We start from the raw sequence: 21,954 nt of genomic DNA on the forward strand, positions 1-21,954 counted from the left end.
GAGAAGGACTCCATTGCTGTCAGAGACCTGTTCTGGGAGGGGCTAAGTGGAGAGGTGAAAGATGAACTGGCAAGAGGAGAAAGACCCCAAAATACCCAAGAAGTTGCCCAAAGAGCGTTGGCAATTGGTGTGCGCCTGGAAGGACGTAAGGGAAGCACCCCAGCCAGGACAACCCCTTTCTTTCCCAGAGAGGCGGGGCGGGCGCTGTCCATGCCTCCTTTGGGAAGGGGAGAAGAGCCGATGGAGATTGGTGGTGCAAGGGCTCAGACTGCCAGCAGAGCCCAAACACCGGGAGCAGTCAAGGGGAAGGCTCCTAGAGGGACCAGGAAGTGTTACATCTGCGACAGTGCACAGCACATGGCCAAAGAGTGTCCCCAGAGGCTCCAGAAGCACACTGCAGCCTCAGCAACAGTAAAGGGAACAGGTGAGCAGCTGAAACAGCTGCAGGGGGAAGAAGAAGCCTGGTTGGAAACAGAGCCACTGGGGCCCAACCAGGCAAGTCAGTGAAGCAGTCCCCAGAGATTTTACAGCCCACAGACCCCCTCCCACCCAAACCAGTGGTGCAACTCACCGCATCGCTCCAGTTGCCCAATGGGCACACCATGCAAGTACCAATAACCATTGACTCTGGGAGCAACGCAGACTTTATTGGAGTGGACTTTATCAAGCAACATCGCATAGCACTCATGCCAGCCACGATGCCCCTAAACGTCGTCACGGTCGATGGCAGGAAGCTACTGGGAGGAGAGGTGGTACAGCAAACACCACCGATGGTGATGCAAATTGGAAACCACCGCGAAGTCATCAGCTTCAACGTCACCCACCTGTCGGACACGCCCATAGTGTTGGGTATGAGTTGGCTGGATAGGCACAGCCCGGCATTGGCATGGTACCAGCGGCAGTTGACCTTCTGTTCCTCCTACTGCGCAGAACACTGCATCCAGACCCGCCAGGAGGAGGAGGGGCAAGAGGATGAACCGCAGCTACACCTAGGCATGGTGCAAGCGGTACCCAACAAGTACAAGGAGTTTTTGGAGGTCTTCTGCGAGAGGGAAGCGGATAAGCTGCCTCCCCACAGGCCTTACGACTGCAAGATTGACCTCCTGCCGGGAGCGACGCTGCCGACTGGGAAACTGTATTCCATGTCTGAAGATGAACTGCAAGAACTCAGGGAGTTCATAGATCACAACTTGAAGCGGGGGTTCATCCAAGAATCTAAAGCAGTGGGGGGCAGTCCCGTGTTTTTCGTGAAGAAGAAGGACACGCCCCAACGGAGACTCATAGTTGATTTTAGGACCATAAATTCCAAAACAAAGCCCGCAGCATTCCCCATGCCCAAGATCGACGACCTGCTCGCGACGGTGAGGAAGGGACGGATCTTCACCAAGTTGGATCTACGAGGGGCGTACAACCTTATACGCATGCGGGAGGGCGATGAGTGGAAGACAGCCATGTTTACACCTTTAGGCACCTATGAATATCGCGTAATGCCTTTTGGTCTGCAAAATGGCTCCCATACCTTCCAAGCTTTCATGCATCACGTGTTAGCGGGACTCCTCTACAAGAAGTGCGTCTGCTTCCTGGACGATATCCTGATCTTCTCGGAATCGCAGGAGGCTCACGAGAGGGACGTCAAGGAGGTCCTGCAGAGGCTACGGGAGCACAGACTTTACGCCAAATTAGAGAAGTGCCAGTTCGACATGACGGAGGTGGATTTTCTGGGCTACAAGCTGTCCGACAAGGGACTCGCCATGGACAGCGCCAAGGTCCGCGCGGTGTTGGACTGGAAGAGCCCGCGCAATCGGAAGGAGGTCCAGAGGTTCGTCGGCTTCGCCAACTTTTATCGCAAGTTCATCAAAGGGTTCGCGAAGGAGACGGCGGCCATCACGGACACCCTCAGCTCCAAGAAGAAGAAGTTCACCTGGACGGACCAGGCGGAGCAGTCCTTTCGGAGACTCAAGCGTCTCTTCGCGTCCGAAGAACAGCTGCTACATGTAAACCCCAGCAGACCAATGAGGGTTGAGACGGACGCCTCAGACAGAGCAGTGGGGGCCGTCCTGTTGCAGCAAGATCCGCAAGGGGAATGGAGGCCGTGCGCATTCTACTCCAGGAAACTCAGCAAGGCGGAACAGAACTACACCATCTGGGACAGGGAGTTGCTGGCCATTCAGGCAGCTTTCAGGGCGTGGCGGCACTTCCTCGTTGGAGCCAGACACACAGTGCAAGTCCGCACGGACCATAAGAACCTGGAGTACTGGCGCACGGCGCGGTTCCTGAACCAGAGACACATCCGCTGGGCGGAGTTCTTTGCGGATTTCGATTTCCGGATAGAATACATCCCGGGAGACAACAACGTCATGGCGGATGCACTATCCAGGAAGCCGCAGTATCTCGAGGAAGCGGCGCCGGTGGCGGCCAAGCACATTTTCGCACCGAAAGCGTGGGCGTGCGCTTCAGCTGCCGTGGACCTGGACGCGGTGCGTCGAGCGCTGCAGACGGATTCGTTCGCACAATCCAAGATGGAGGAGGTGCGAAGAGGCACAGCGAAGGACGACGAGTTCCAGATACGAGACGGACTGCTCATCCGCAAAGGGGCTCTCTACGTGCCCGGAGACGACCTCCGCGCGAAAGTCTTGCAGCAGCTACACGACGCGCCCAGCGCTGGGCACTTCGGCAAGGACAAAACGGCGGAATTAGTAACCAGAGACTTTTGGTGGCCCAAGGTGAGGGGAGAAGTCGCGGATTACGTCTCCAGGTGTGACACCTGCCAAAGGGCCAAGCCAGTACACAGGAAGCCAGCGGGTCTACTAGAACCCCTACAGACGCCGCTCGAACCGTGGGAGAGAGTGGCCCTGGACTTTGTCACAGATCTGCCCAGCTCGCGAGGCAAAACAGCGGTGCTCGTGGTCGTAGACATGTTCACCAAGATGGCACACTTTATTCCGTGCGCGAAGGTGGCCACAGCGGAACAGACCGCCAAGCTGTTCATAGACCACGTGTTCAAAGCTCACGGCTTGCCGCGGTCCATCCTGTCCGACCGGGGTCGCCAATTCGTCTCGAGCTTCTGGCAGAAGCTGCTGGGCATCCTGAACGTCAAGATCAACTTAGCGTCGGCACGACACCCGCAGATCAACGGACAAGCGGAGAGGGTCAACGCCATCATGCAGCAGTACCTGCGATGCTACGCCAATCAACAACCCTCGACCTGGGTGGACTACCTACCGCTGGCCGAGTTTGCCTACAACAACACGAAGCACGGGTCTACGGGAGTGACACCGTTCTTCGCCAATAATGGGCGGCATCCCAGAACTTTCCCAGGGTTAGAGACGAAGGGGGAGGGGGAGCCAAGGGGAGCAGAGCACTTAGCAGCAGAGTTACAGGAGGTCCACGAGCAACTCCGCAGGCAATTGGAACTGGCGAAACACGCCTACAAAATGCAGGCAGACAAGCACAGGAGGGTCGGGGAGGACATCCAGGTGGGGGACTGGGTCTGGTTAGCAGCCCAGGCAGTGCCGGCCAGGACGCTAGCTAAGAGGAAGCTCAAGCACAAGCAGCTGGGACCTTACCAGGTCGCGGCGCAAATCAATCCAGTGGCCTTCCGGTTGACACTCCCGGAGGGCTCCAGAATGCACCCAGTCTTTCATAGGTCAGTGCTCACACCCTACAGGGAACCCCACAGGTTTCAGGCGACAGGGAACGCGCCAGACACACTTAGTGAATCTCCGAAGAGGGAGGGGTCACGGAGGGCGACGCCACTCAACGAGGTCACGGAGATTTTGGACTCGAGGTGGGGGGAAGAGGGGGTGGAATACCTCCTCGCCAGGGAAGGTACCCCAGCCAGTGCCAACAGGTGGGTACCGTGCTATGCCGTGGAGGAGCACTATCTTAAAGACGAGTTCCATGCACTCTTCCCACACAGACCTATGCCGGCAGAGTATTTCGACGACTGGCTCTTCACGCCCACACTGTCAGCCAGTACGTTCCAGGGTTTTTCATCAGCTGAAGAGACGACGCCAGACACTAGCTCCTCGGAGGGGTCTCTCTCGGGGTTTGCCACAGACCGCTCCTATTGGTGGGACACTCAACCGGAGGTGGGGTGGCGCAGGGAGCTGCTGCGGGGACCTTTGCAAGCTGTCTCACCAGAGGTACCCGGGGGAGGGGAGGACATGGACGTGTTGGGGGAGGATCCTGGATTCGAGCACATCAGCAGAGAGATGGAAGCAGAGGAAATCGACGTCGACGAGCCCGTTGCGGTTGGGCCGGATCCAGTGGACCGGCTACACACCAGGGGGGAAGAATGGTATCCCGCACTCACACCCACTGGACTGGAGCACCCGGAACCCACACCCGAAGAGGGGGAGGGGGGAAGGGGGGGCTTCGAGGGGGGGATGGATGTCAGGGAATCAGGAGCAGGAGCACTGGGGAGAGAGGATTGGGAGAGCGAAGGGGAAGAATCCGAGGGCAGCGTAGGGGAGTATGACAGTGGCCCGAGAGATTCCATGAGCTTCTCCAGCGAATCAGAAGATTCCCAGAAGGGGGCGCCGATGGTCAGGGCAAGGGGGGTCCCAGGGGGGACGCACCAGAAACAAGGAGCCAGAGGGGAACCCCAAAGCAGCAGTGGAGGATCAGGACCAGTTTCCCCACCAGAGCGTAGTGGGGGGGAGGAGTCACATGTGTCAGGAGCAGTGTCTCCTCCAGAGAGGGAGTCAGGGCTGACCACGCCTCCAACGGAGGGGAGGTCAGTTGCAGCTAGCCCCCCCGATGGGGGAAGCAGTGACAGCAGCAGTGGAACGGTCAGGAGGAAAGTTGCTGGCTGGGCGCGCGCGCCAAGTTCAAATGTGCAGGCGCGCGGAACAGCAGGAGACCCGGATGGGGAACCAGCTCCTAAAGCCCGCCGGAGGGAGGGAGAAGGCTCAGGGGAATCAGCGGGAGAAGAGGCTAGAAAGGGCGGAACCCCGGCGGGCAGGCGGACCCAGAGGAGGAAGGAGCAGCGGAGAAGGTGGAGCAAGGCTAGACTCTTAAATTGGTGTCAAGGGGGAGGAGACTCAGACGGAGCATCAGTGGTCTGACACTTTAGACGTGGGGCTGCGCGCTGCGGCTCTGGAAGTGAAACTGAACTTCAATAAAGGCTTTTATACTTAACAACGAAGCAGCGTTGGTCCTTTGTGAGCTGGGACCTAGGGTAGCCCTGACACATGCCATGCTTTTTTAAAGAACCATGCAAACAAACTGTGCAATGTGGGTCTGTCGTACCCTCCCTGAAGGACCGCACTATCAAGAGTGGGCTTGTGTTGGAACTTGGGGACGCTTAGATTACTTCAGCTGCATTAACCTTCGTAGGCAAGTAAAACTGGATTTAACAACTGAATTTGAGCTCCAATGCTTGAATGAAATCCTTTTAAGGAACTATAATTCTGATAGCCTGTTGCCTCCCCCCCACTTTCCATTTCTCACGAGGGAGAGAGAGAGTGAAAGTGTAAGAAACCAAGTCAACACTTAAAGCAAAAAACACACCCTCTAACTACCAGTACAGCGGTACCCCAGGTTACATACACCTCAGGTTACAGGCTCCGCTAACCCAGAAATAGTACCTCGGGTTAAAAACTTTGCTTGAGGATGAGAACAGAAATCGCGTAGCAGCGGCAGCAGGAGGCCCCATTAGCTGGTTCTTCAGGTTAAGAACGGACCTCCGGAATGAATTAAGTTCTTAACCCGAGGTACCACTGTACAACCTTTACATGATTATATATGCAGTTGTGTGGGTTGCTTTGACGCTATGGTACCACAAGGTTACTGACAGAGGAACAGAAAATGAGACTTTTTATGCACGCCTGAAAGAAAGGGGTAATTCAAACCAAGTTCTAAACACAATTTTTATCTAAAGACCAAAAAGCAAGATTATAGGATTCAAATCAGTAAATCATGTTTTCATATACAAATTTCACTATTTAAACTTTAATTTGATAGTTAACTGCAAGACAGTTTGTAGTATGACATTGTTAAAGGCACATTTCATTTTAATGCATAGTGTACCATTCTAAAATAACCTAATTTCTTTACAAAGTGCTTCAGCAGCCACATACAAGTATAGCAAAATATATTTACAATCTAGAGTTTAAAATCTTAATTTGCCTAAATATTTTAAAAAACTAGATAAAATTAGTGCTTTCTTTCAGCTTAACTGTGTGAACATACCCTGCCTCTAAAATTTTTTTAAGTGATTTACTTAGATTACAAAACATTTCTGTACAAGATGTACTTACAAAAAAGGAGAAAAGGGTTATTTCTGTAGGACTTTAAATTTGAATCACCCTTTTGGGCTCAGCTGTCTGTAGCTCTAATTTGGGAGTATAAATGAATAGCTGACTGTACCTCAGGTGTGTAGTGTTTTGTATTTAACTGTGATACAGTTATTTGAAGTGGAAGAGAAATAGCATTTTTTTCCCAAGATGCTAATTTGCTATTATTTTTTTAAAGAATTACAGGTTAGACATTTCATGATTTGATTTTTTGTTTAGTCTTTTACCATTGTTCTTTGTGGACACACTTACATGTACGTTATTCTAATGAACCCGTTACATATGCTTCAAAGTTCAGGCAATGAAGGCAACACCTGGGGGCAGCACTGTCTTCACATGGTTATGTGGTTGCCATTTATCTTTCATGAAACCAGATTCTAGAGCAATAAGTCTGTGTGGATTTAAACATCACACAACACATTTTTTATCTTGGGCATGCTGAGTAAGAGCCTGATGACAAACCAATTTTAATAAGCTGAGGAAAGCAGAATGTTTTCCACAAACAGACTCAACCTTTTAGAAAACTACTTAAGTCTGAAAGGAGCACACACAGTATCTGGTCAAAGACATTTTAACTTTTCAAGGTACAGCATAGTGTTAAGAGGCTTAAAATATACAAGTTTTATCAAAAATATTTATACATTCTCTCAAAACATATTGCTTTAACCCTTATTCTTAGTAATTGCCAATGAAGAGTCTGGAATTCAGTGGCCTTGAAATGTATACAAGCATGTTTCCCCCCATTAAATCTGAATTTAACAATACATTCACCTAGCCACTGGATAATGCTAAAGGAAGTGGTAAAGTTAATTTATATGCTTGAAACAAAAATATACTATAACTTCCAAATATACATGAACACGGCATGTATACACTGAAGATCCTCATTCTTTAAAGATGATATGGCAACACCAAATCAGCAAATATAAGATGAACGAGATAGCTAGACACACAGATTAGCTAAAATAACGTATCAATGGAGTTAGTGTGGAAAAGACATGACTTCCAAGAGTACAAAACAGTGATTGCATCTGGGGGAATGCACACATTAGAAATGTTCCTGATTTAAGACTGGAGAGACATTCTTACTCATTACATTCTTCATATCTGCTGGTTATAGAAGTTGAAAGGCAAAAATTGTTTGGCAAATGCTTTGGTAAACTTCTTAGGACCGATCTTCTCTTTTTAAGAATGGAAGCACTTATACTGTTCTCCTATAGGTAAGGCTTTTAAACATTTCCCCCCCTAATAAATACCATAGAAAGTTTACAAAACAAGGCATCAGTTCTTAATCCTCATTTCCCCCCCTAAAAAAATCAAGACAACAGTGTGCTTAACAGTCATCAGGTCTATGTTTTTTGGAGATTACTGTATCTTTTTTTTAAAGGACAGACGTTTTTGCCTTCCTTCTTCCCTCTAATCGCTGAGTAGATGGTTATCAGTCTAGCTCAGTATCTGGTTGCTAATCCTGCTTAAGGCAGGTCTTTTTTGCAATGTTTTCTGCTGCAGAACAGTATAAAGATACAGTACAAGTGTGCCCATGTGAGAGTGGAACACAGCCTATACCTGCCAGGTCAAGCTTAAACAGCTGCACAGAATTGCTTTCCAGTGCTCAATATTTTTTTTTCTTTAAAAAAAAAAAAGATATACAAAAACGAGGTCACACCTCACGTGTAATAAAAACGGTCCTTTTTCCAAAATCTTCATGTGATTCAAAAAAGTCGGAAGCTACAGGCAGCAGAGAGAACAATCCAACAGCTGGTATTCTCAAAAGGAGGGAAGGAGTGGGGCGAACGCTGTTCTGATGAGCCAGTCTGCTAGGATTTCACAGTCTCAAAAGAATTAACACCAATCAGCAATGTAGTCAAAGTCTCTGAACATTTCCTGCTGGTCTTCTGAAAGTATCCTAGGCTCCCGGGGTGGAGTGAGAATAGGTGCTTCTGAGGTAAATTCGTCATCAAAATTGCTGACGTCTTCTCTTCCTCGTATGATGGGAACAAAAGGAGGCTTCATTTTCTTGGCAAGCAATGCGTTCCAATCGATCAACTGCAAAACAAAAACACCGAGTTAAGTCCCCGCTTCTGGCTGCTCCCAGATTGCACCCAGGCTTTTCACTTCGCACTCACCCGGAAAAAGTGATGCCTCTTGACATCTTCAGCATCTTTCTCACCAGCGCCGAGACGCCGCTCTGGGTTTCTCCTCAGAAGCTGAAACAATATCAAGAACTTTTTGTCAGCAGCCTGCTGGAGCCTGTTAACAATTTCCCGAGCCATGTGAGGTCTTTGAAAAAGCATGATATAAATATGAAGGATAGTGATTTTTTTAAAAAAGCACATCAGGTTCCCCAGTTAGGACAGCAAGTAGCACTGGGAACTTTAGAAAAGAAAGCGAAATGGTTGCCTTTGCTTTTATTAGTTCATAAATTTAAAATTCTGGCTGGTTTGCCGAGGCCCAAACGGTGGTTCTGACCAAGTTGTATTTCAAGCAAAACTGCTGACATCAGTGTCATGACAGAATGACATAATTGGTTTCCGCCCGTTATTAACAGAGTCCCAAGGCATTTATAGAAGAACAAATTAAATAACAAAAATAATTGAATAAAACAAAAACAAAAAAAGCACAATGGCAAACCCCAGAAAACCCCCAACTTGCTGTCTTTAAAAAGACAAGGCATGAAACCACGCACTATTTTCAGTTTCCCTTACAAGAGATGGCTAGTAATCCAACCACTCACAGCAGCAGACTAATGACATCATATCCCATGCAATCAATCCCCGTTCCCACAGAGAGAAGACCCAATACACAGAAAGAGTCTCCAATTGTTGTTTTGTCAAAGGAGAGAAAAGAGCTCAAGTTCTAGGGCTTCCATGATCCAGAATGTAGGGTCTCTACTGAGTCCCAACTACCACTCTGCTGCTACAAAATCGAAAGAATCCTCGCTGCTGCTTTGCTTATCTTCAGGGACATCATGAGCCGGTGTGTTAACTTTTTATACAGCTGTGGTTGCTTTCTCAGGTGCTCCAGTAAAAAAACACCAAAGTCCTCCTGACTCACAAGTAGTACCAATCCTACCAGTGAGTAAATCGGGGGTGGCTCACCGGTGACCCTCCAAGATGGATGTTGCTGGGCTACAAAACCCATCATCCCTGACCACTAGCTATGCTGGCGGACAGGTGGATGGGAGCTGCAAGCAGAGAAACTTGGAAGGACCACAGTTAGTCACCCATGGAGGTAAAGCTCATACCCACAGTATTTCTACCCAACAGGCATGGGGCATACTTCTGGGGAGGCTAGGATATTACTAGTATCAGCAAGCCACACTTGCATTTGACGTAAAATGAACCTGAGAAACGTACGTAGCAAATAAAAACGTGGACCTTAAAACACTTTGCTTTCCCTTACACACGTGGCTAAACAAATTAAGAAGGAATGAAACAAGCACGCAAAAAGTACCATCTTACCCTTCTCATTATTGAGATGGCTTCTGTAGAAAGGAACCGAGGGTATCTTACTTCATCATTTACAATACTGTCAAAAACCTCTTCTTCATCATCTCCTGGGAAGGGAGACTGGAGGGTGGGGGAGAAATAGCGATAAGAATAATTCCCAGAAACTGAATTTTCATTGATATATTCTCTTCATAAATATACTCAAATTTAACCAAATGAGAAGTGAAAAGAGTGAGGGATTCAACAGAATCCTACACCCAACAGTTCCTTTCAAATTTATTTGCTCTTCACAGATGAATACAGGAAACAGTTTTACATTTTGTGAAGCTTACCTCACCAACCAGCATTTCATAGATGAGCACACCAAGACCCCACCAGTCTACAGCTCTTGTATAGGAAGTTTCTGTCAACACTTCTGGAGCAAGAAATTCTGGAGTGCCACAGAATGTACTTGTCCTGTCACCAAAACCCATTCCTGCAACAATTACACATGTTTAGTTTTTTGTTCTATGAGCCTTTCACCTTTCCAGTTTTAAACTCGTGGGATTCTTACACAACAAGAACCGTGTATGACATGAACAACATTGCATATTTTTGCCTGTTCTGCCAACTCCATCCAAATTCTGAAAGCTAAATAAGGATACTTTTTATTGCAAAATAGAGTTGATGGTTTTGAACTCCAAATGTTCAGCCAATTATTTACAACTGGTAACACTGTAGTGGTTTAAAAAACACTAACAACCATGGTCTTGCAGAACGACAGAGAAGATACAGATTCATTAAGACTGGAATCCTAGGCTCACTTACCTGAGATTAAGTCCTATAGAACAAAAGGCCTACTTCTGAGTAGACTTGTATAACTTTGCACTCTAAAGCATTTACAAAAAATGTTTATTTTCTTATCCAACACTATAAAATGCTAGGCATCTCGTTTTGCCTCAAAAATAAGCAAACTATGAAATTTGACTTTTCCTTTAAAGATTTCCTTCTTAAGCACAGTGAAGCCAAGGTATGTATTCAACAACCCTTAAAAAAAAAAAAGCCAACAGCTTAATGTCATCTACATACGCTAGACAGAATTTTTGCCAGTGGCAACAACTCATTTAAGAAGGGTGTGATGCGAATTCTGTGCCAAATTTTACAAAAGGGCAAGAGCAAGCAGGTATTCAAGAACTTCTTGATTGTGTACTGTCAAAATACTTCCTTATTAACAAAGGACATGCATAATTTCCCCCCCCTGCATTTTTCATTGGTGAAACTATGTTGTCTGTAGGTAGGACAAATTTGAATTTCCAAGTGGTAAGAAACAAACCTTGGCTCTATAATTAGTTGTAAAAATTTCTCTCTCTCTCTCTCTCTCTCTCTCTCTCAGCAGCAGCACACATTACATTTTGTACACTGGTACTAGCACTCAAAACATACGCACTATCAAGTGTGAAGAACCTGCATTTGCCTTTAAATAAATAAGGATTCTTGATGCAGTTTTCCTATGGCAAAAGTCCCATTTAATTGCTCCATCTTGCCACCTGTGCAGTGTTAGAAACTCAGATATGAAAGCTAGGAGCTAAATGGCACCTTATGGGCACAACAACAGAATGCCTAGGCCTGCTTTTTTATATAGAAATATACAAAGCTGAAAATGAATGAACTGCAGCTAAAATCTTATGTTCATTTTTCACACGGTCTAGTCCTTCCCTTGCCCACCTCCCTAATATTCTTAGAGGGTCTCTTCTCCGGTCTTCAGAGAGTGGCTGGAAGTGGGGAGGCAGAAAAAGGTCCTCCTTTCCTTCCACTGCAGCTTTAATCTAAAATCTTACTGCACCCAGAGCTCAGAAACTGCTCACCCTAATGAAATTTTCTGTCGCAAAATGTGCCTAGAACAGTGGGAGTTTTGAATACTGCACCTGTATGTGATGTAAGACTGTGTCAAGGTCACAAAGACTGCGCAGAAATCTACTGGGTATCCACCATCTATTTCTTGGAAATATGTCCCCAAGCCCTGATTGGCTCAATGAGACCCTACCTGTTTAGCCCTTTTAGTATAAAAAAACTAGTCTTTGACCTGGGTCTAATGGGATTGGAGGGTCATGTATGGCAACAATAATGTGTTCCTAGATGCAACTTGGTCATGGGGTCAATGACTCAAATGGTTATTTCGTTCTGTGTTCAAATTCCCTGAAGTGTCTTCACACGGTTAGCCTTTCTTAACTGTGTTTTAGTGGTAAAGGGTTCTTATTCTCTGCTTATAAACTCCCTAATAAAGTATAGCACTTATTCCTTGTGTGGCTTCCCGATGTAAGCATGGCTTTGAATCTGGTACCTGGCTGCTTGGTTATATGCTACTGAGTAATTTGTGGGCTTGCAGCTCTAAAGGACTGTTTGGCTCTTTGCAAATCTCAAGGACTTCCAGAAACAAACTCAGTTTCCCCTGGCTCAGGATTGGATGACTACAGGGGTGGGGCAACCCCTGGGTTATCTCACTTAAAAGGCAGCTTAAGCAAAATTCTTTATATACCGGCAGAAATGAGATGATAAAATAAACCTGAACTCTTTACATGGTTTGCAGCCATGGGAAAACCATTTACATGTTGGCAGCGTGGACAAACAGACTCTTCATGCTGTCAACTTGGGATATAACTGGAACAATTCTTTTACAGTTCCTTTCTATAGTGGAATACCACTTATTTAGAACCAAATGTTGCTTATGCAGATGAAACCACCTGAGAAGCCATTATTTTCCTCCTACCAATCCATAAAAGCAGGACACTATGGCAACTCCTCCTCGCTGCTCTGGCAATTGTCCCTTCCCACCTTCCTGACTCGAATGAATAAAATGAAAGGTCCAGGCAGATCTTAAGCTGGTTTGGGTGGTGAATTCGAAAATGTGGAGATGTAGGGTTGTAGTCAGTATTTTCACTTGCGAATTTGTTATGGCTGGAGTTTGGATCCTAGAATAATAGGCAGGGTGGGTTTTAGAACGTAGCATGTGATTGGTTGCTGGAGCCGTGCAATCCGGCTCCAGAAGGGAAGTTTGAACTAGCCTATCTGGTGTGACCACAGGATATATAGCCTGGGTTTGGGAGGGGCCTGCAGGCTGGACACACATGATGACTGACTGTTTTATCTGTGAACACTGAAATAAACTACATGAAGCAAACGGCTTTTCTCTGAGTATATTTCAGAATGGAACTTCCATTAATTCATTCCTTCATGTGCACTCATGGAAGAAGTCCTTTCACAAGCACAGCTCTGCTCCTCAATAGAAGTAGTGGTTCATGGAGGGACAGCATTACATACAGACCAAAGGAAGCTGAGCAAATAACTCTTCTTTGGTGATGGGACATACTATCTTATCTTTGTTACTCAGAGCAAGCAGGGATCCAGACTAAGAACAAAGTGGAAGGGGGTGGGCACCCAGCCTAAATTATATTTCCTTCCTGTTTTTTATTGCGCAGAAATACTTCCAATTCAAGTGTTTCGAACGAAGCCCAACCAAATACCAAAAATTAAACAGATATAAATAAGAAAGCGCAGAAAACAGAATCAGACAAAGCAGAGCTATATACCGTTTTCCCCACTTTCTCTGATGGGGTTCCTAGGACAAACCAGCAGTTTCTAACTTTAGCAAACAAGTGCAAGCATTTTGAAATGCTAACAGCTCTTCTTAAGATCATGTGTCTTGTCATTAAAAATGCAAAGATTGCATTGTAGCCAGCAGGTCAGCCTTTGTGAAGCAAATTCTCCATGTATTTTGCAGCCTGACCCTAAGTTGGGCCCCACTGAGTTCAGTAGAGCTTACTCCCATGTAAGTGTGCTGTAGTCTTAGTTTACAGAACAGTTGGAAATAATGTAATTGGTATACAGCAGATTTCCCTCCTTGCCCACCCTATGCTTTGTGACAAAAATGTTTTATTTTTCTCAATAAGGCTTTCTGGATTGTTCTGAGGGTCCTATGATGATTTGCTGGGACCTTTGGGTGAAGGGCAGGTGATATTCAAAAAATAAACCCACCAAAAATAAAGAAAAAGGAATATACAATAAAAACATAAAGCAAACCACTGAGTATAGCTGTTCTAAATGCTTTGGACAGAACATTTTATTGATCTAGCTGGAAAGTTGTTTATGAGAGTAACTTTAGCCAATGAAAACTGATGCCACAAAAAAGTGTTAGTTTTTAAAACTGTGTTTTGAAAGACATGTCATCTTTCATTTCTTTTGCAATAAATTATTTTGAAATTACAATAGGCTTTTTACCATGCAATCCTATACCTGCCTACTGACATATAAGTTCCACTGTGCTTAATGGGACTTACTCCGAGGTTAGTGTGCGTAGGACTGCACCCTTACTGGCGAAAACCCACATTTTGGAGTTTTTAACAGAAGGTTCCAAATGTTGCTCAGCACAGAACTCTTTTTTCGGGGGCTGCCCAGAGGCCATGGCAAAGAGCTACTCTAAATCTGTGATTTCTTTAATTGATTAAAAGAGGGAAAAATTCACATGTTCATTAACAATGCCTCTCCCAACACCATATGGAAGAGAGCAGAGATGTCTCTAATCCACAATCTGTGCAGCACTCAGAATGAGACAGGGTGGGGGAAGGGAGGGGAGAGGGGGAAAGGGGAAGTGGAGGGGGCTACCACTTTTAATCTGAGGCAGTAATTGATAAAAGTGGGTTGCAAATTCCCGACTGCTATTATAAGCCACTGAGAAATACTGTTGAAAAAGCTTACCCTCTTTGCAGAGGCCAAAGTCCGCTATTTTCACAAAACCTTCTGTATCCAGCAACAAGTTGTCTAGCTTTAAATCTCTGCAGAAAAGAAATTAAAAACAACTCATTCTGACCACGAATGGAGACAAACTATACAGGGAAAGTATTAGCTGCAAATACTCAAAATTGTTATCCTTTCTGAATTTAAGGTGTTTGGAAGTGGCATGCAGGTTTATGTAAACACCCAATGCAACTGTCCTCCTCTTTGCCACATGAAAAAGGAGGTAATATTGTTAATGTATCCAAGCAAACATGGTATATGCGGCAAACATGTAAGAATGTGAAATGAAACAAAAAATCTAAATCTTATGCAAACTTACCGATAAACTATCTTGTGCTCATGTAAATATTGCAGTCCAAGAACCACACATGCGGCATAAAACCTGTTTGTAAAGAAATATAAAAGAAGCGAGAACTGACATGTTGCATTTTTTATACTCCTAAAAAGGATAACTTTTGAAAAACAGGCGACCAGAAAACCTTCAGAGCAACCTTCAGTACCACCAGAGGAGTCTTTTCACGCTACTTTATTTAGAATAGGGGTTTCTAAGTTTTTAATTAAAAAGAGCACCACACCTCAGTAGCAGAGGACATGTTTGCATGCAGCAGGTCACAGGCTCAATCTGTGGTTCTCCAGTTCACAAGGAACAGGTAGACAGCAGGCAGTGGGAACGGCCTGGGACCCAGTGGACCATACTGGGTTAAACAGGACAGTCTGACCCACTATAAAGCTTTCTGCCTATACTCCTCAAAAAGTATAATACCGGCATCTATGTCATGAACCTCTACCTGGCAGGTATCAGCGAGTGAAAGCAGCATCTGCTGATACAACTAGAACAGCTCCCTTGATGAAGCAGGTGTGCGTGTTAGGATACTGCCTGTCAATTGAAAGTCCTGTTGTAGCCAATTATGCCCCCTGCAGTCAGACAGGAATTGCCTAAATCCATCAGGATGCTGTACAAGTCCAACCTAAGCTCTGCCGGCTTCCATTAGCTCTACACAGATTTCACTAGCATAAGTCAACTGGGTGCAGCAGCTGCATGCCATGTACCTAAGGGACGTATGATACAACATTTATAAGCTGGAGTGGCTATATGCAGACACATCTCAGCAGCAAAATTTCCTCTTCCTTGCAGTTAGGGTGCATGAGATTAACCACAGTTAAGACTGACGGGTTTCCTTTAAACCAAGTTCTGAAACATGAGGTGGCTCCCAACCATTTAGCAGGGGAACAGTGTTACTATGTCTTACTGGCCCTGCAGAGTATTCTCATATATGGCAAGCACCAAACCCAACTTATTTACGCCACAGCCTGAAAATATCTCTTTTGTTACTTACACTGCTCTTGGTTCAGAAAAGACATCCGTGTGTATATGCATCATGAGGTCTCCTCCAGCTGCGTACTCCATTACGAAGCACACATGATCGTTGGTTTGGAAACAAGCAAAGAGGTTCACCAGAAAGGGATGCCTTACGCTGTTCACAGTTTCAAAAATTCGCTTTTCACACATGAGGCTGAAAGCAGAAATGTTTTATGAGGTTGGATCAACTATTTATCTTCATTACCTGGGTGATGGCTCCAAGAAGGGATACATGCACAAAATCCTAAGAGTTGGAAGGGGTCCCATGGGTCATCTAGTCTAACCCCCCTGCCATGAAGGAATACGCACCCAAACGGGGATCAAACCCAAGTCCTTGTCATTATCAGCACCATGCTCTAACCCGCAAGGCGAAAGCCTAACTGCAATGAGGCCACTGTAACCGCAGGCTTCTAGCAGAAATACTGAACTTACTGCAATTAATACAGTGGACCCTCGGGTTACGTACTGCTCTGGATACGTAATCTTCGGGTTGCGAAAGCGACAAACCCGGAAGTGTATTCTTCTGGGTTTTGCCGCTTGCGCATGTGCAGAAATACTCTATCGCGCCGCATGTGTGCGCAGAAGGGGCGCCTCTGGTTACGGATTTTTTGGGATGCGCACCGACTCCCAAAACAAATTAATTTTGTAACCGGAGGGTCCACTGTAATGACAGTGACCCACAGGTAGCAAGAGCACACAAGGCCATCAGGACTTTTTTGGTAATATGTGGTAAATGACAACAGTGCTGAGTTCTTGCAAGGGGTATGATACTAATGTGATAATTTAATTTTTTTAAAAAAAAGCACAGCAGCTTATCAATGAATGATGAACAACTACACAATACATGCATGCTCTCTTGTAGAGAGAAAGACAGAGAAGGTTGACAAGCATAAAACCCAAGGACAGGCTGGGCACTATTTCTTACTGACCCAAGCACTCACTATCATCCTACATTTACTTGTAATTATGTTCTACCGGAGATGCTTCCAAGTATGTGTGTTTAAGGGTCAGGTTTCAAAATCTCACAACTGCAGCAGCCCATGATCAAGATCTAAAGAGCTGCACAACTAGTCTTATACATCAACGGGGCTTTGAGTTTGAGTTCTGAACAGTGGCACCATCTTCTAAGACACGAAACATGGAAAACTGCTTTTGGGTTATATGGCAGAATCATAACATGCCCTGTTATAAAAACTCTTAACAAGTATTTTCTTTTTCTAAAATGAAATGAAATCAGTTTCTGCAGACCTGAAATAAATTATGTAAAAAATGTTAAAAATACAAGCCCTTGGCCCCACTCAAAGTAGTAGTCTTGGTCCGTGGGTTTAGGGCACATTCAGATTTAATGACACCTGTCATTCACACTGACCTGTCTACTTCATCACGAGCAACAATGTCTCCTTTCTTTAAGGCTTTAATGGCAAACATTTCGTTTGTATTCTTATATTCAGCCAACAGGACCTGAAACACAAAATAATACTCAATTTGCATGCTTTCCATTACATTTTATGTTCCAAACTCACAACTGTTGTGTATACATTTAAAAAGCTTGCTTCAAAGCTGTGATAAATCAACAAACATATCACTGAGCACATAGTGAAATGCAACAGGCAGCTGCAAAGGGAAGTGGGCTAAGAGGAAGGAAGGGGGAAAACCAGATGTGGAAAGAGACAATATTGTAATTTTAGCTGTCAAACATACCTTTCCAAAGTGTCCTCTACCCAGTACAGCACAACACCGGAAGTCTTGCAAACTGAATTGAAATCTCTGTTGTATTCTGAAATACAGCAATTTAAAAAAAAGTAAGTGACAATTTCTACTCAATATTGGGTAGAGTTATACATCAAGTTAACATAAAAGAGGACTTACCTTCTATCTTCGGGCTCTCGTATATTATATTCTATATCAGAATTTGAATTTTGAGTCTCGCAAATAATTTCCGGCTGAAGTTTGGGGACAAAATTATTTCTGTCATTCTCAAAATCAAATGTTTCTGCATCCTGTGAAATGTGTAGAAGAAAAAAAATCTGAAGATTTAAAAAAACAAAAGTTGCTAGAAATTGGAGAAGCGTAATGTTACAGCAGTAGGTCTTAAATTTAGAATTGTGGAATTCAGAATCTCAAGGTTGATTCAAATGCCTTCTAAAAGAGCCCTCGAGAAACTATATCTATTTGCTAAACCTCTTGCACTGTTTGTGATAGGACTTGCAAAGACAGCACGGAGGAACCCGGTCTAAGAACTGGTTTAAGAATGCTGTCATACAAGCTACCGTACACATATTCATGTTTCCCACATAAATGAAGTTGAAGAAAAATAAACAAACCCTCTTCCATGTATTACTGGGACACCTGCAATCAATTCTTCCTAGTCAAAGGCAACCTGGCATTTGGGTATTTCTAAACCTGGTTTAAGAACACATTTTGATTTTGACTGTTTAATTTATATACCGCTTAGTATGTTACAAGTATGTCTAGGCGGTATACAAAAAAACTGAAGAAACAACTTAAACAAAATATTACAAAAACACACAGTTACATATAAAATGTTACAATAACACCAAGTTGCTAAGATATACAAATCAATGTCCATTCATTTTCCTTTTGATACTCAACCTCCGGGTTTTCACCCAGGGTCCAAGCAAACTCTCCGCTCACCCACAAAAGTCTCACAACATTGATCTTCAAGTGCTTGAAAAGGACTGTAAGATTCTTTATTAGGAGACAAGACTACTTCTTTCTGTATTTGAACAATCCCAAGCAATGTGCCAGGGACTTAGGGGAACCCTGTCTAGAATGCCATCTTTAGAGTGAGGGAAGAAACACAATGAGTGAGGCCTTCTCAGTGAAACATGTCAGTGTCCATCCCTGCTTCTTTTAAGAAGTCTTAACAAATGTTTATTGGTTTGGCAGGGTTTTCAGAACCTGTGAGACGTGTTGATCATTAAATGCTTGTTGACAGTTCTTTGGTTAAGTTCTAACTTCAAATACTTCTTTGGTCAAGTATCTACTACCTCAAATGCTAGTACGGTGCAAACGAGTTTTTGCAGCTCAGCAGTTATTTAAAAGGAGAGGTCATGACCCGATTATAAGAACGCTTTAAGCTATTACGCAACTCGGTTGAGAAAATTGCACACAGAAAGATCAGCTGCAGAACGCTTTGCATAGCAACCAGTTATTAAAAAGTAAAGACGTCGATAAAACAACAACAAATCAAGAATATAACCTGTGCTATTTGTAGGTCACATTTCTCACAAACCTAGACACAACAATTTGTGCTATTGTTTTAAATCTATATTAGAAGTCTTGCCTGAGTGGGTGTAGGTGGAGCCTTTGGCTCAGGCGAAGGTTCACTAATTTCTCCAAGAGAAGACGCACGTGGAGGAGTATGTGGGGGTTCGGGTTCAAGTTCAAACACCAGTTTGGCTACAGGGGAGTCACTTAAAAGAAAGCAATTCACTTGGTGAGCATGGCGACAATTTAGGAAAATTTTAAAAATACTTCATGCTAATTGATACTTTTCTCTTTTTAAAACCGGAAGAAGGAAATTCAAGAGGAGTAAATAAGCTTGTGTTTCCTTCTACATCACAGGAGTTTTGCCATATAAGCTTGCTTAAGCATCTCAGCCACTTACCTAGTTGGTGATCTTAATTCAGGAATGTGCGCATCACCTCCTGCAACTGCGGCAGGCACAGCTTGAGGGCTGAAGGTGCCGGTATGATTTACTGTAGGAATAGCTCTTCTCACAAGCCTTCCCCAAGTGGCAATATTAATATTCATTTGAGGAGCTCTGAGAAATGTTTTGCCTGTGGTTAAAGAAAACAGAGAGCACAAGTAATCTTTTTACTTATCACCAAAAGCTATAATTAAAAGAGAATTCATATTCATTAGTTTATTATTTGTGATGAATAAACTGAACATGTCACATATTCCACATTTTCCTGCCTTTTTTTTTTACAAACAGATTTCACTATTGAAAGCCCTATCTACAATTTCTAAACAAATATTTTTACACGAAATTCTGATGTTTAGCGTCAGCATCCTTTTCAGTTAACTTTTGAGAATATAAGCCTGCATTAAGATTAAGATACAACACCGATTTGATGAAATCTGTTACCTTGCTGCTTGGAGAAAATTTTCTTTTGCCTTTGAAGTTTTGGTCTTCTTTCAATAACTGGATTAAAAAATGTAACCTGCAATTCATACAAGATGTGTTAAATCACAAAACAATGAATCTTGGAAATCATTCACAGCCTTTAATAATTTTCTTTAAAAAACGTTGGCACTTACCTCTGCAAATAGAGTACCCTGAGGTTCAAGATAGAGACACATTCCATGTCGCTGGTTGTCTAAGAAATCTTCTAACCTCAGAAACTTCACCGCACAGAGAGATCTCCAATCGCGCCAATAAACAGAAATTTCTAATTCACGTGACTGAAGGGATTTGAGGAGGAGGAGACAATGTTAATTTGTGCAGCTGCTACAGTTCTAAAGATTGTATCCAATACACACACTCCATAAGTGCAAGTGTTTATGCTTGTGCAATGGAAGTTCCCCTGTAACCCTCTCCATTTCCTTCCCAAATCTGCTCTGGAGGATTGGGCAAAACCCCAGAAAAGATTGCGGGTAGGCGGGGGCATGGGGGAAGAAGAAAGGAGAGTTCCGCTGCACAAGTGTAAATCCTTGCACTAACCAGATTAGTTTCTTGGTGCTACATTCCATACAAGTGAATAGTGTACACATTCCCTCCCCAGCACCACCTCACCGTGGGAGCTGGTGACTCTGGCATGGGAGGGGAAGCACACTGCTGACCCTATATACATGTTTCACTTACTTCATATGAACTGGCCAGGAAGACATGCCTATAAAAGAATGGGCATTAACAAGTGCCCAGAAGCATTCCATAGGAACACAGAAAACTACCTTATATCATGTCAGACCACAGGTCGGCAAAGTTTTTTGTGGCTTGGGCTGGTTCACGGTGCCGCAGACGCCACGGTGGGCCGGAGAGTGTATGCGCATGCAAACGCTATTTCAGGCACTCCTTCCGGCACAGAGGAGGTGTGCACAGCTTCCCATTGGCTGCAGGAGCTTCCTGCAGCCAATAGGAAGCTGGCCAGCATCATGGAAGGCAGTACCCACTGTGCTCCGTGGCAGTTTAGCGCAGCACACGGGAGCCAACCGAGCGGGCGGTGGGGATCCATGGGCCGGTTAAACGACCCCCATGGGCTGCTTGTGGTCCATGGGCCTTAGGTTGCTGACGCCGTGTCAGGCCATTAATCTGTCCAAATCAGTTTTCTCTACACTTGACTGGCCGTGGACCTACAGGGTTTCAGGCAGGGATCGATCCGAGCCCCTCCTCAAGATACTGGAAACCGAACTTGTGTTTTACCACTGCTGCACCATGCCCCCCCACCAAATGCAACAGTGCTCAGGGTGAACCTAGGGTTTTACAAGGCCCTTTGTAAAGTGTGTTCCAATTTAAAATTGCTACTATCAAAATACCCGCATACAGAGTCAACAACGTTTATTCTAATGCAGTCCATGTTATGAAAGATGAGCCGTGAAAATATATATATTTTACAAGGCAAAATTCTTGCCTTGCATAACCACTTGAAACAATGCCCATACATGCAGAACAAACACTACAGGTAGCTTAATTCAGTGTGGCACTAGGTAGGCTGAAAGGGAATGATTTACTACTGGCAGTCACAGGCGCGGATAAAAGGAAACTCCTGCAACTTCTGTAATATATAGCCTGGATGACAGTGCTGAAGGGAAGAACACTCTGGCCTCTGCTGCCGGTCAGGTGACCAAGGGTCACCGAGAGGTTGCACCTCCTGCCTCCCAGGAAGAGTAGCATGCAGAGGGGGAGTTGAGCCTGTCCCCATCCATCAGTCAGAGAAGGAACAGCTGAAGGGAGCTAGATTCCCTCCTCCCTGCCAGAATGAGCGCTTGGCTCCACAAGACAATTGCTCTGGGACCACAAAGCTCAAGGGAAGCTTTGGGCTACTGGAGGCTGCACCTCTTGCCCCCCAAGAGCATGCGAAAGACCAACATGGTCCCATCCATCAGCCAT

At 44.9% G+C, this 21,954-nt stretch overlaps 1 protein-coding gene across 4 annotated transcripts in view; it reads right to left on the minus strand.

Annotated features, from left to right (window-relative positions):
• Nucleotides 1-5,859: 5,859 nt before the first annotated feature.
• Nucleotides 5,860-21,954, minus strand: part of PKN2 (protein kinase N2) — a 50,502-nt gene continuing 34,407 nt past the window's right edge. For 2 of the 4 annotated variants that reach the window (XM_083620607.1, XM_083620608.1), the window contains exons 9-22: nucleotides 20,166-20,309; nucleotides 19,993-20,068; nucleotides 19,510-19,681; nucleotides 19,186-19,315; nucleotides 17,748-17,878; nucleotides 17,580-17,655; nucleotides 17,248-17,339; nucleotides 15,856-16,032; nucleotides 14,838-14,900; nucleotides 14,480-14,556; nucleotides 10,081-10,223; nucleotides 9,761-9,868; nucleotides 8,426-8,506; nucleotides 5,860-8,345 (exon numbers count right to left, since the gene is read on the minus strand). In XM_083620607.1, the coding sequence (XP_083476733.1) occupies nucleotides 8,142-8,345; nucleotides 8,426-8,506; nucleotides 9,761-9,868; nucleotides 10,081-10,223; nucleotides 14,480-14,556; nucleotides 14,838-14,900; nucleotides 15,856-16,032; nucleotides 17,248-17,339; nucleotides 17,580-17,655; nucleotides 17,748-17,878; nucleotides 19,186-19,315; nucleotides 19,510-19,681; nucleotides 19,993-20,068; nucleotides 20,166-20,309 (1,674 nt within the window). In that variant the 3' untranslated portion in view covers nucleotides 5,860-8,141. Of the gene's footprint in view, nucleotides 8,346-8,425; nucleotides 8,507-9,760; nucleotides 9,869-10,080; nucleotides 10,224-14,479; nucleotides 14,557-14,837; nucleotides 14,901-15,855; nucleotides 16,033-17,247; nucleotides 17,340-17,579; nucleotides 17,656-17,747; nucleotides 17,906-19,185; nucleotides 19,316-19,509; nucleotides 19,682-19,992; nucleotides 20,069-20,165; nucleotides 20,310-21,954 lie in introns of all 4 variants that reach the window. The other 2 variants (XM_083620605.1, XM_083620606.1) reach the window with 1 other exon arrangement.

The sequence above is a fragment of the Podarcis filfolensis genome (genome assembly GCF_964270895.1).
Source record: "Podarcis filfolensis genome assembly, chromosome: 6".
Classification (NCBI taxonomy): Eukaryota; Metazoa; Chordata; class Lepidosauria; order Squamata; family Lacertidae; genus Podarcis; species Podarcis filfolensis.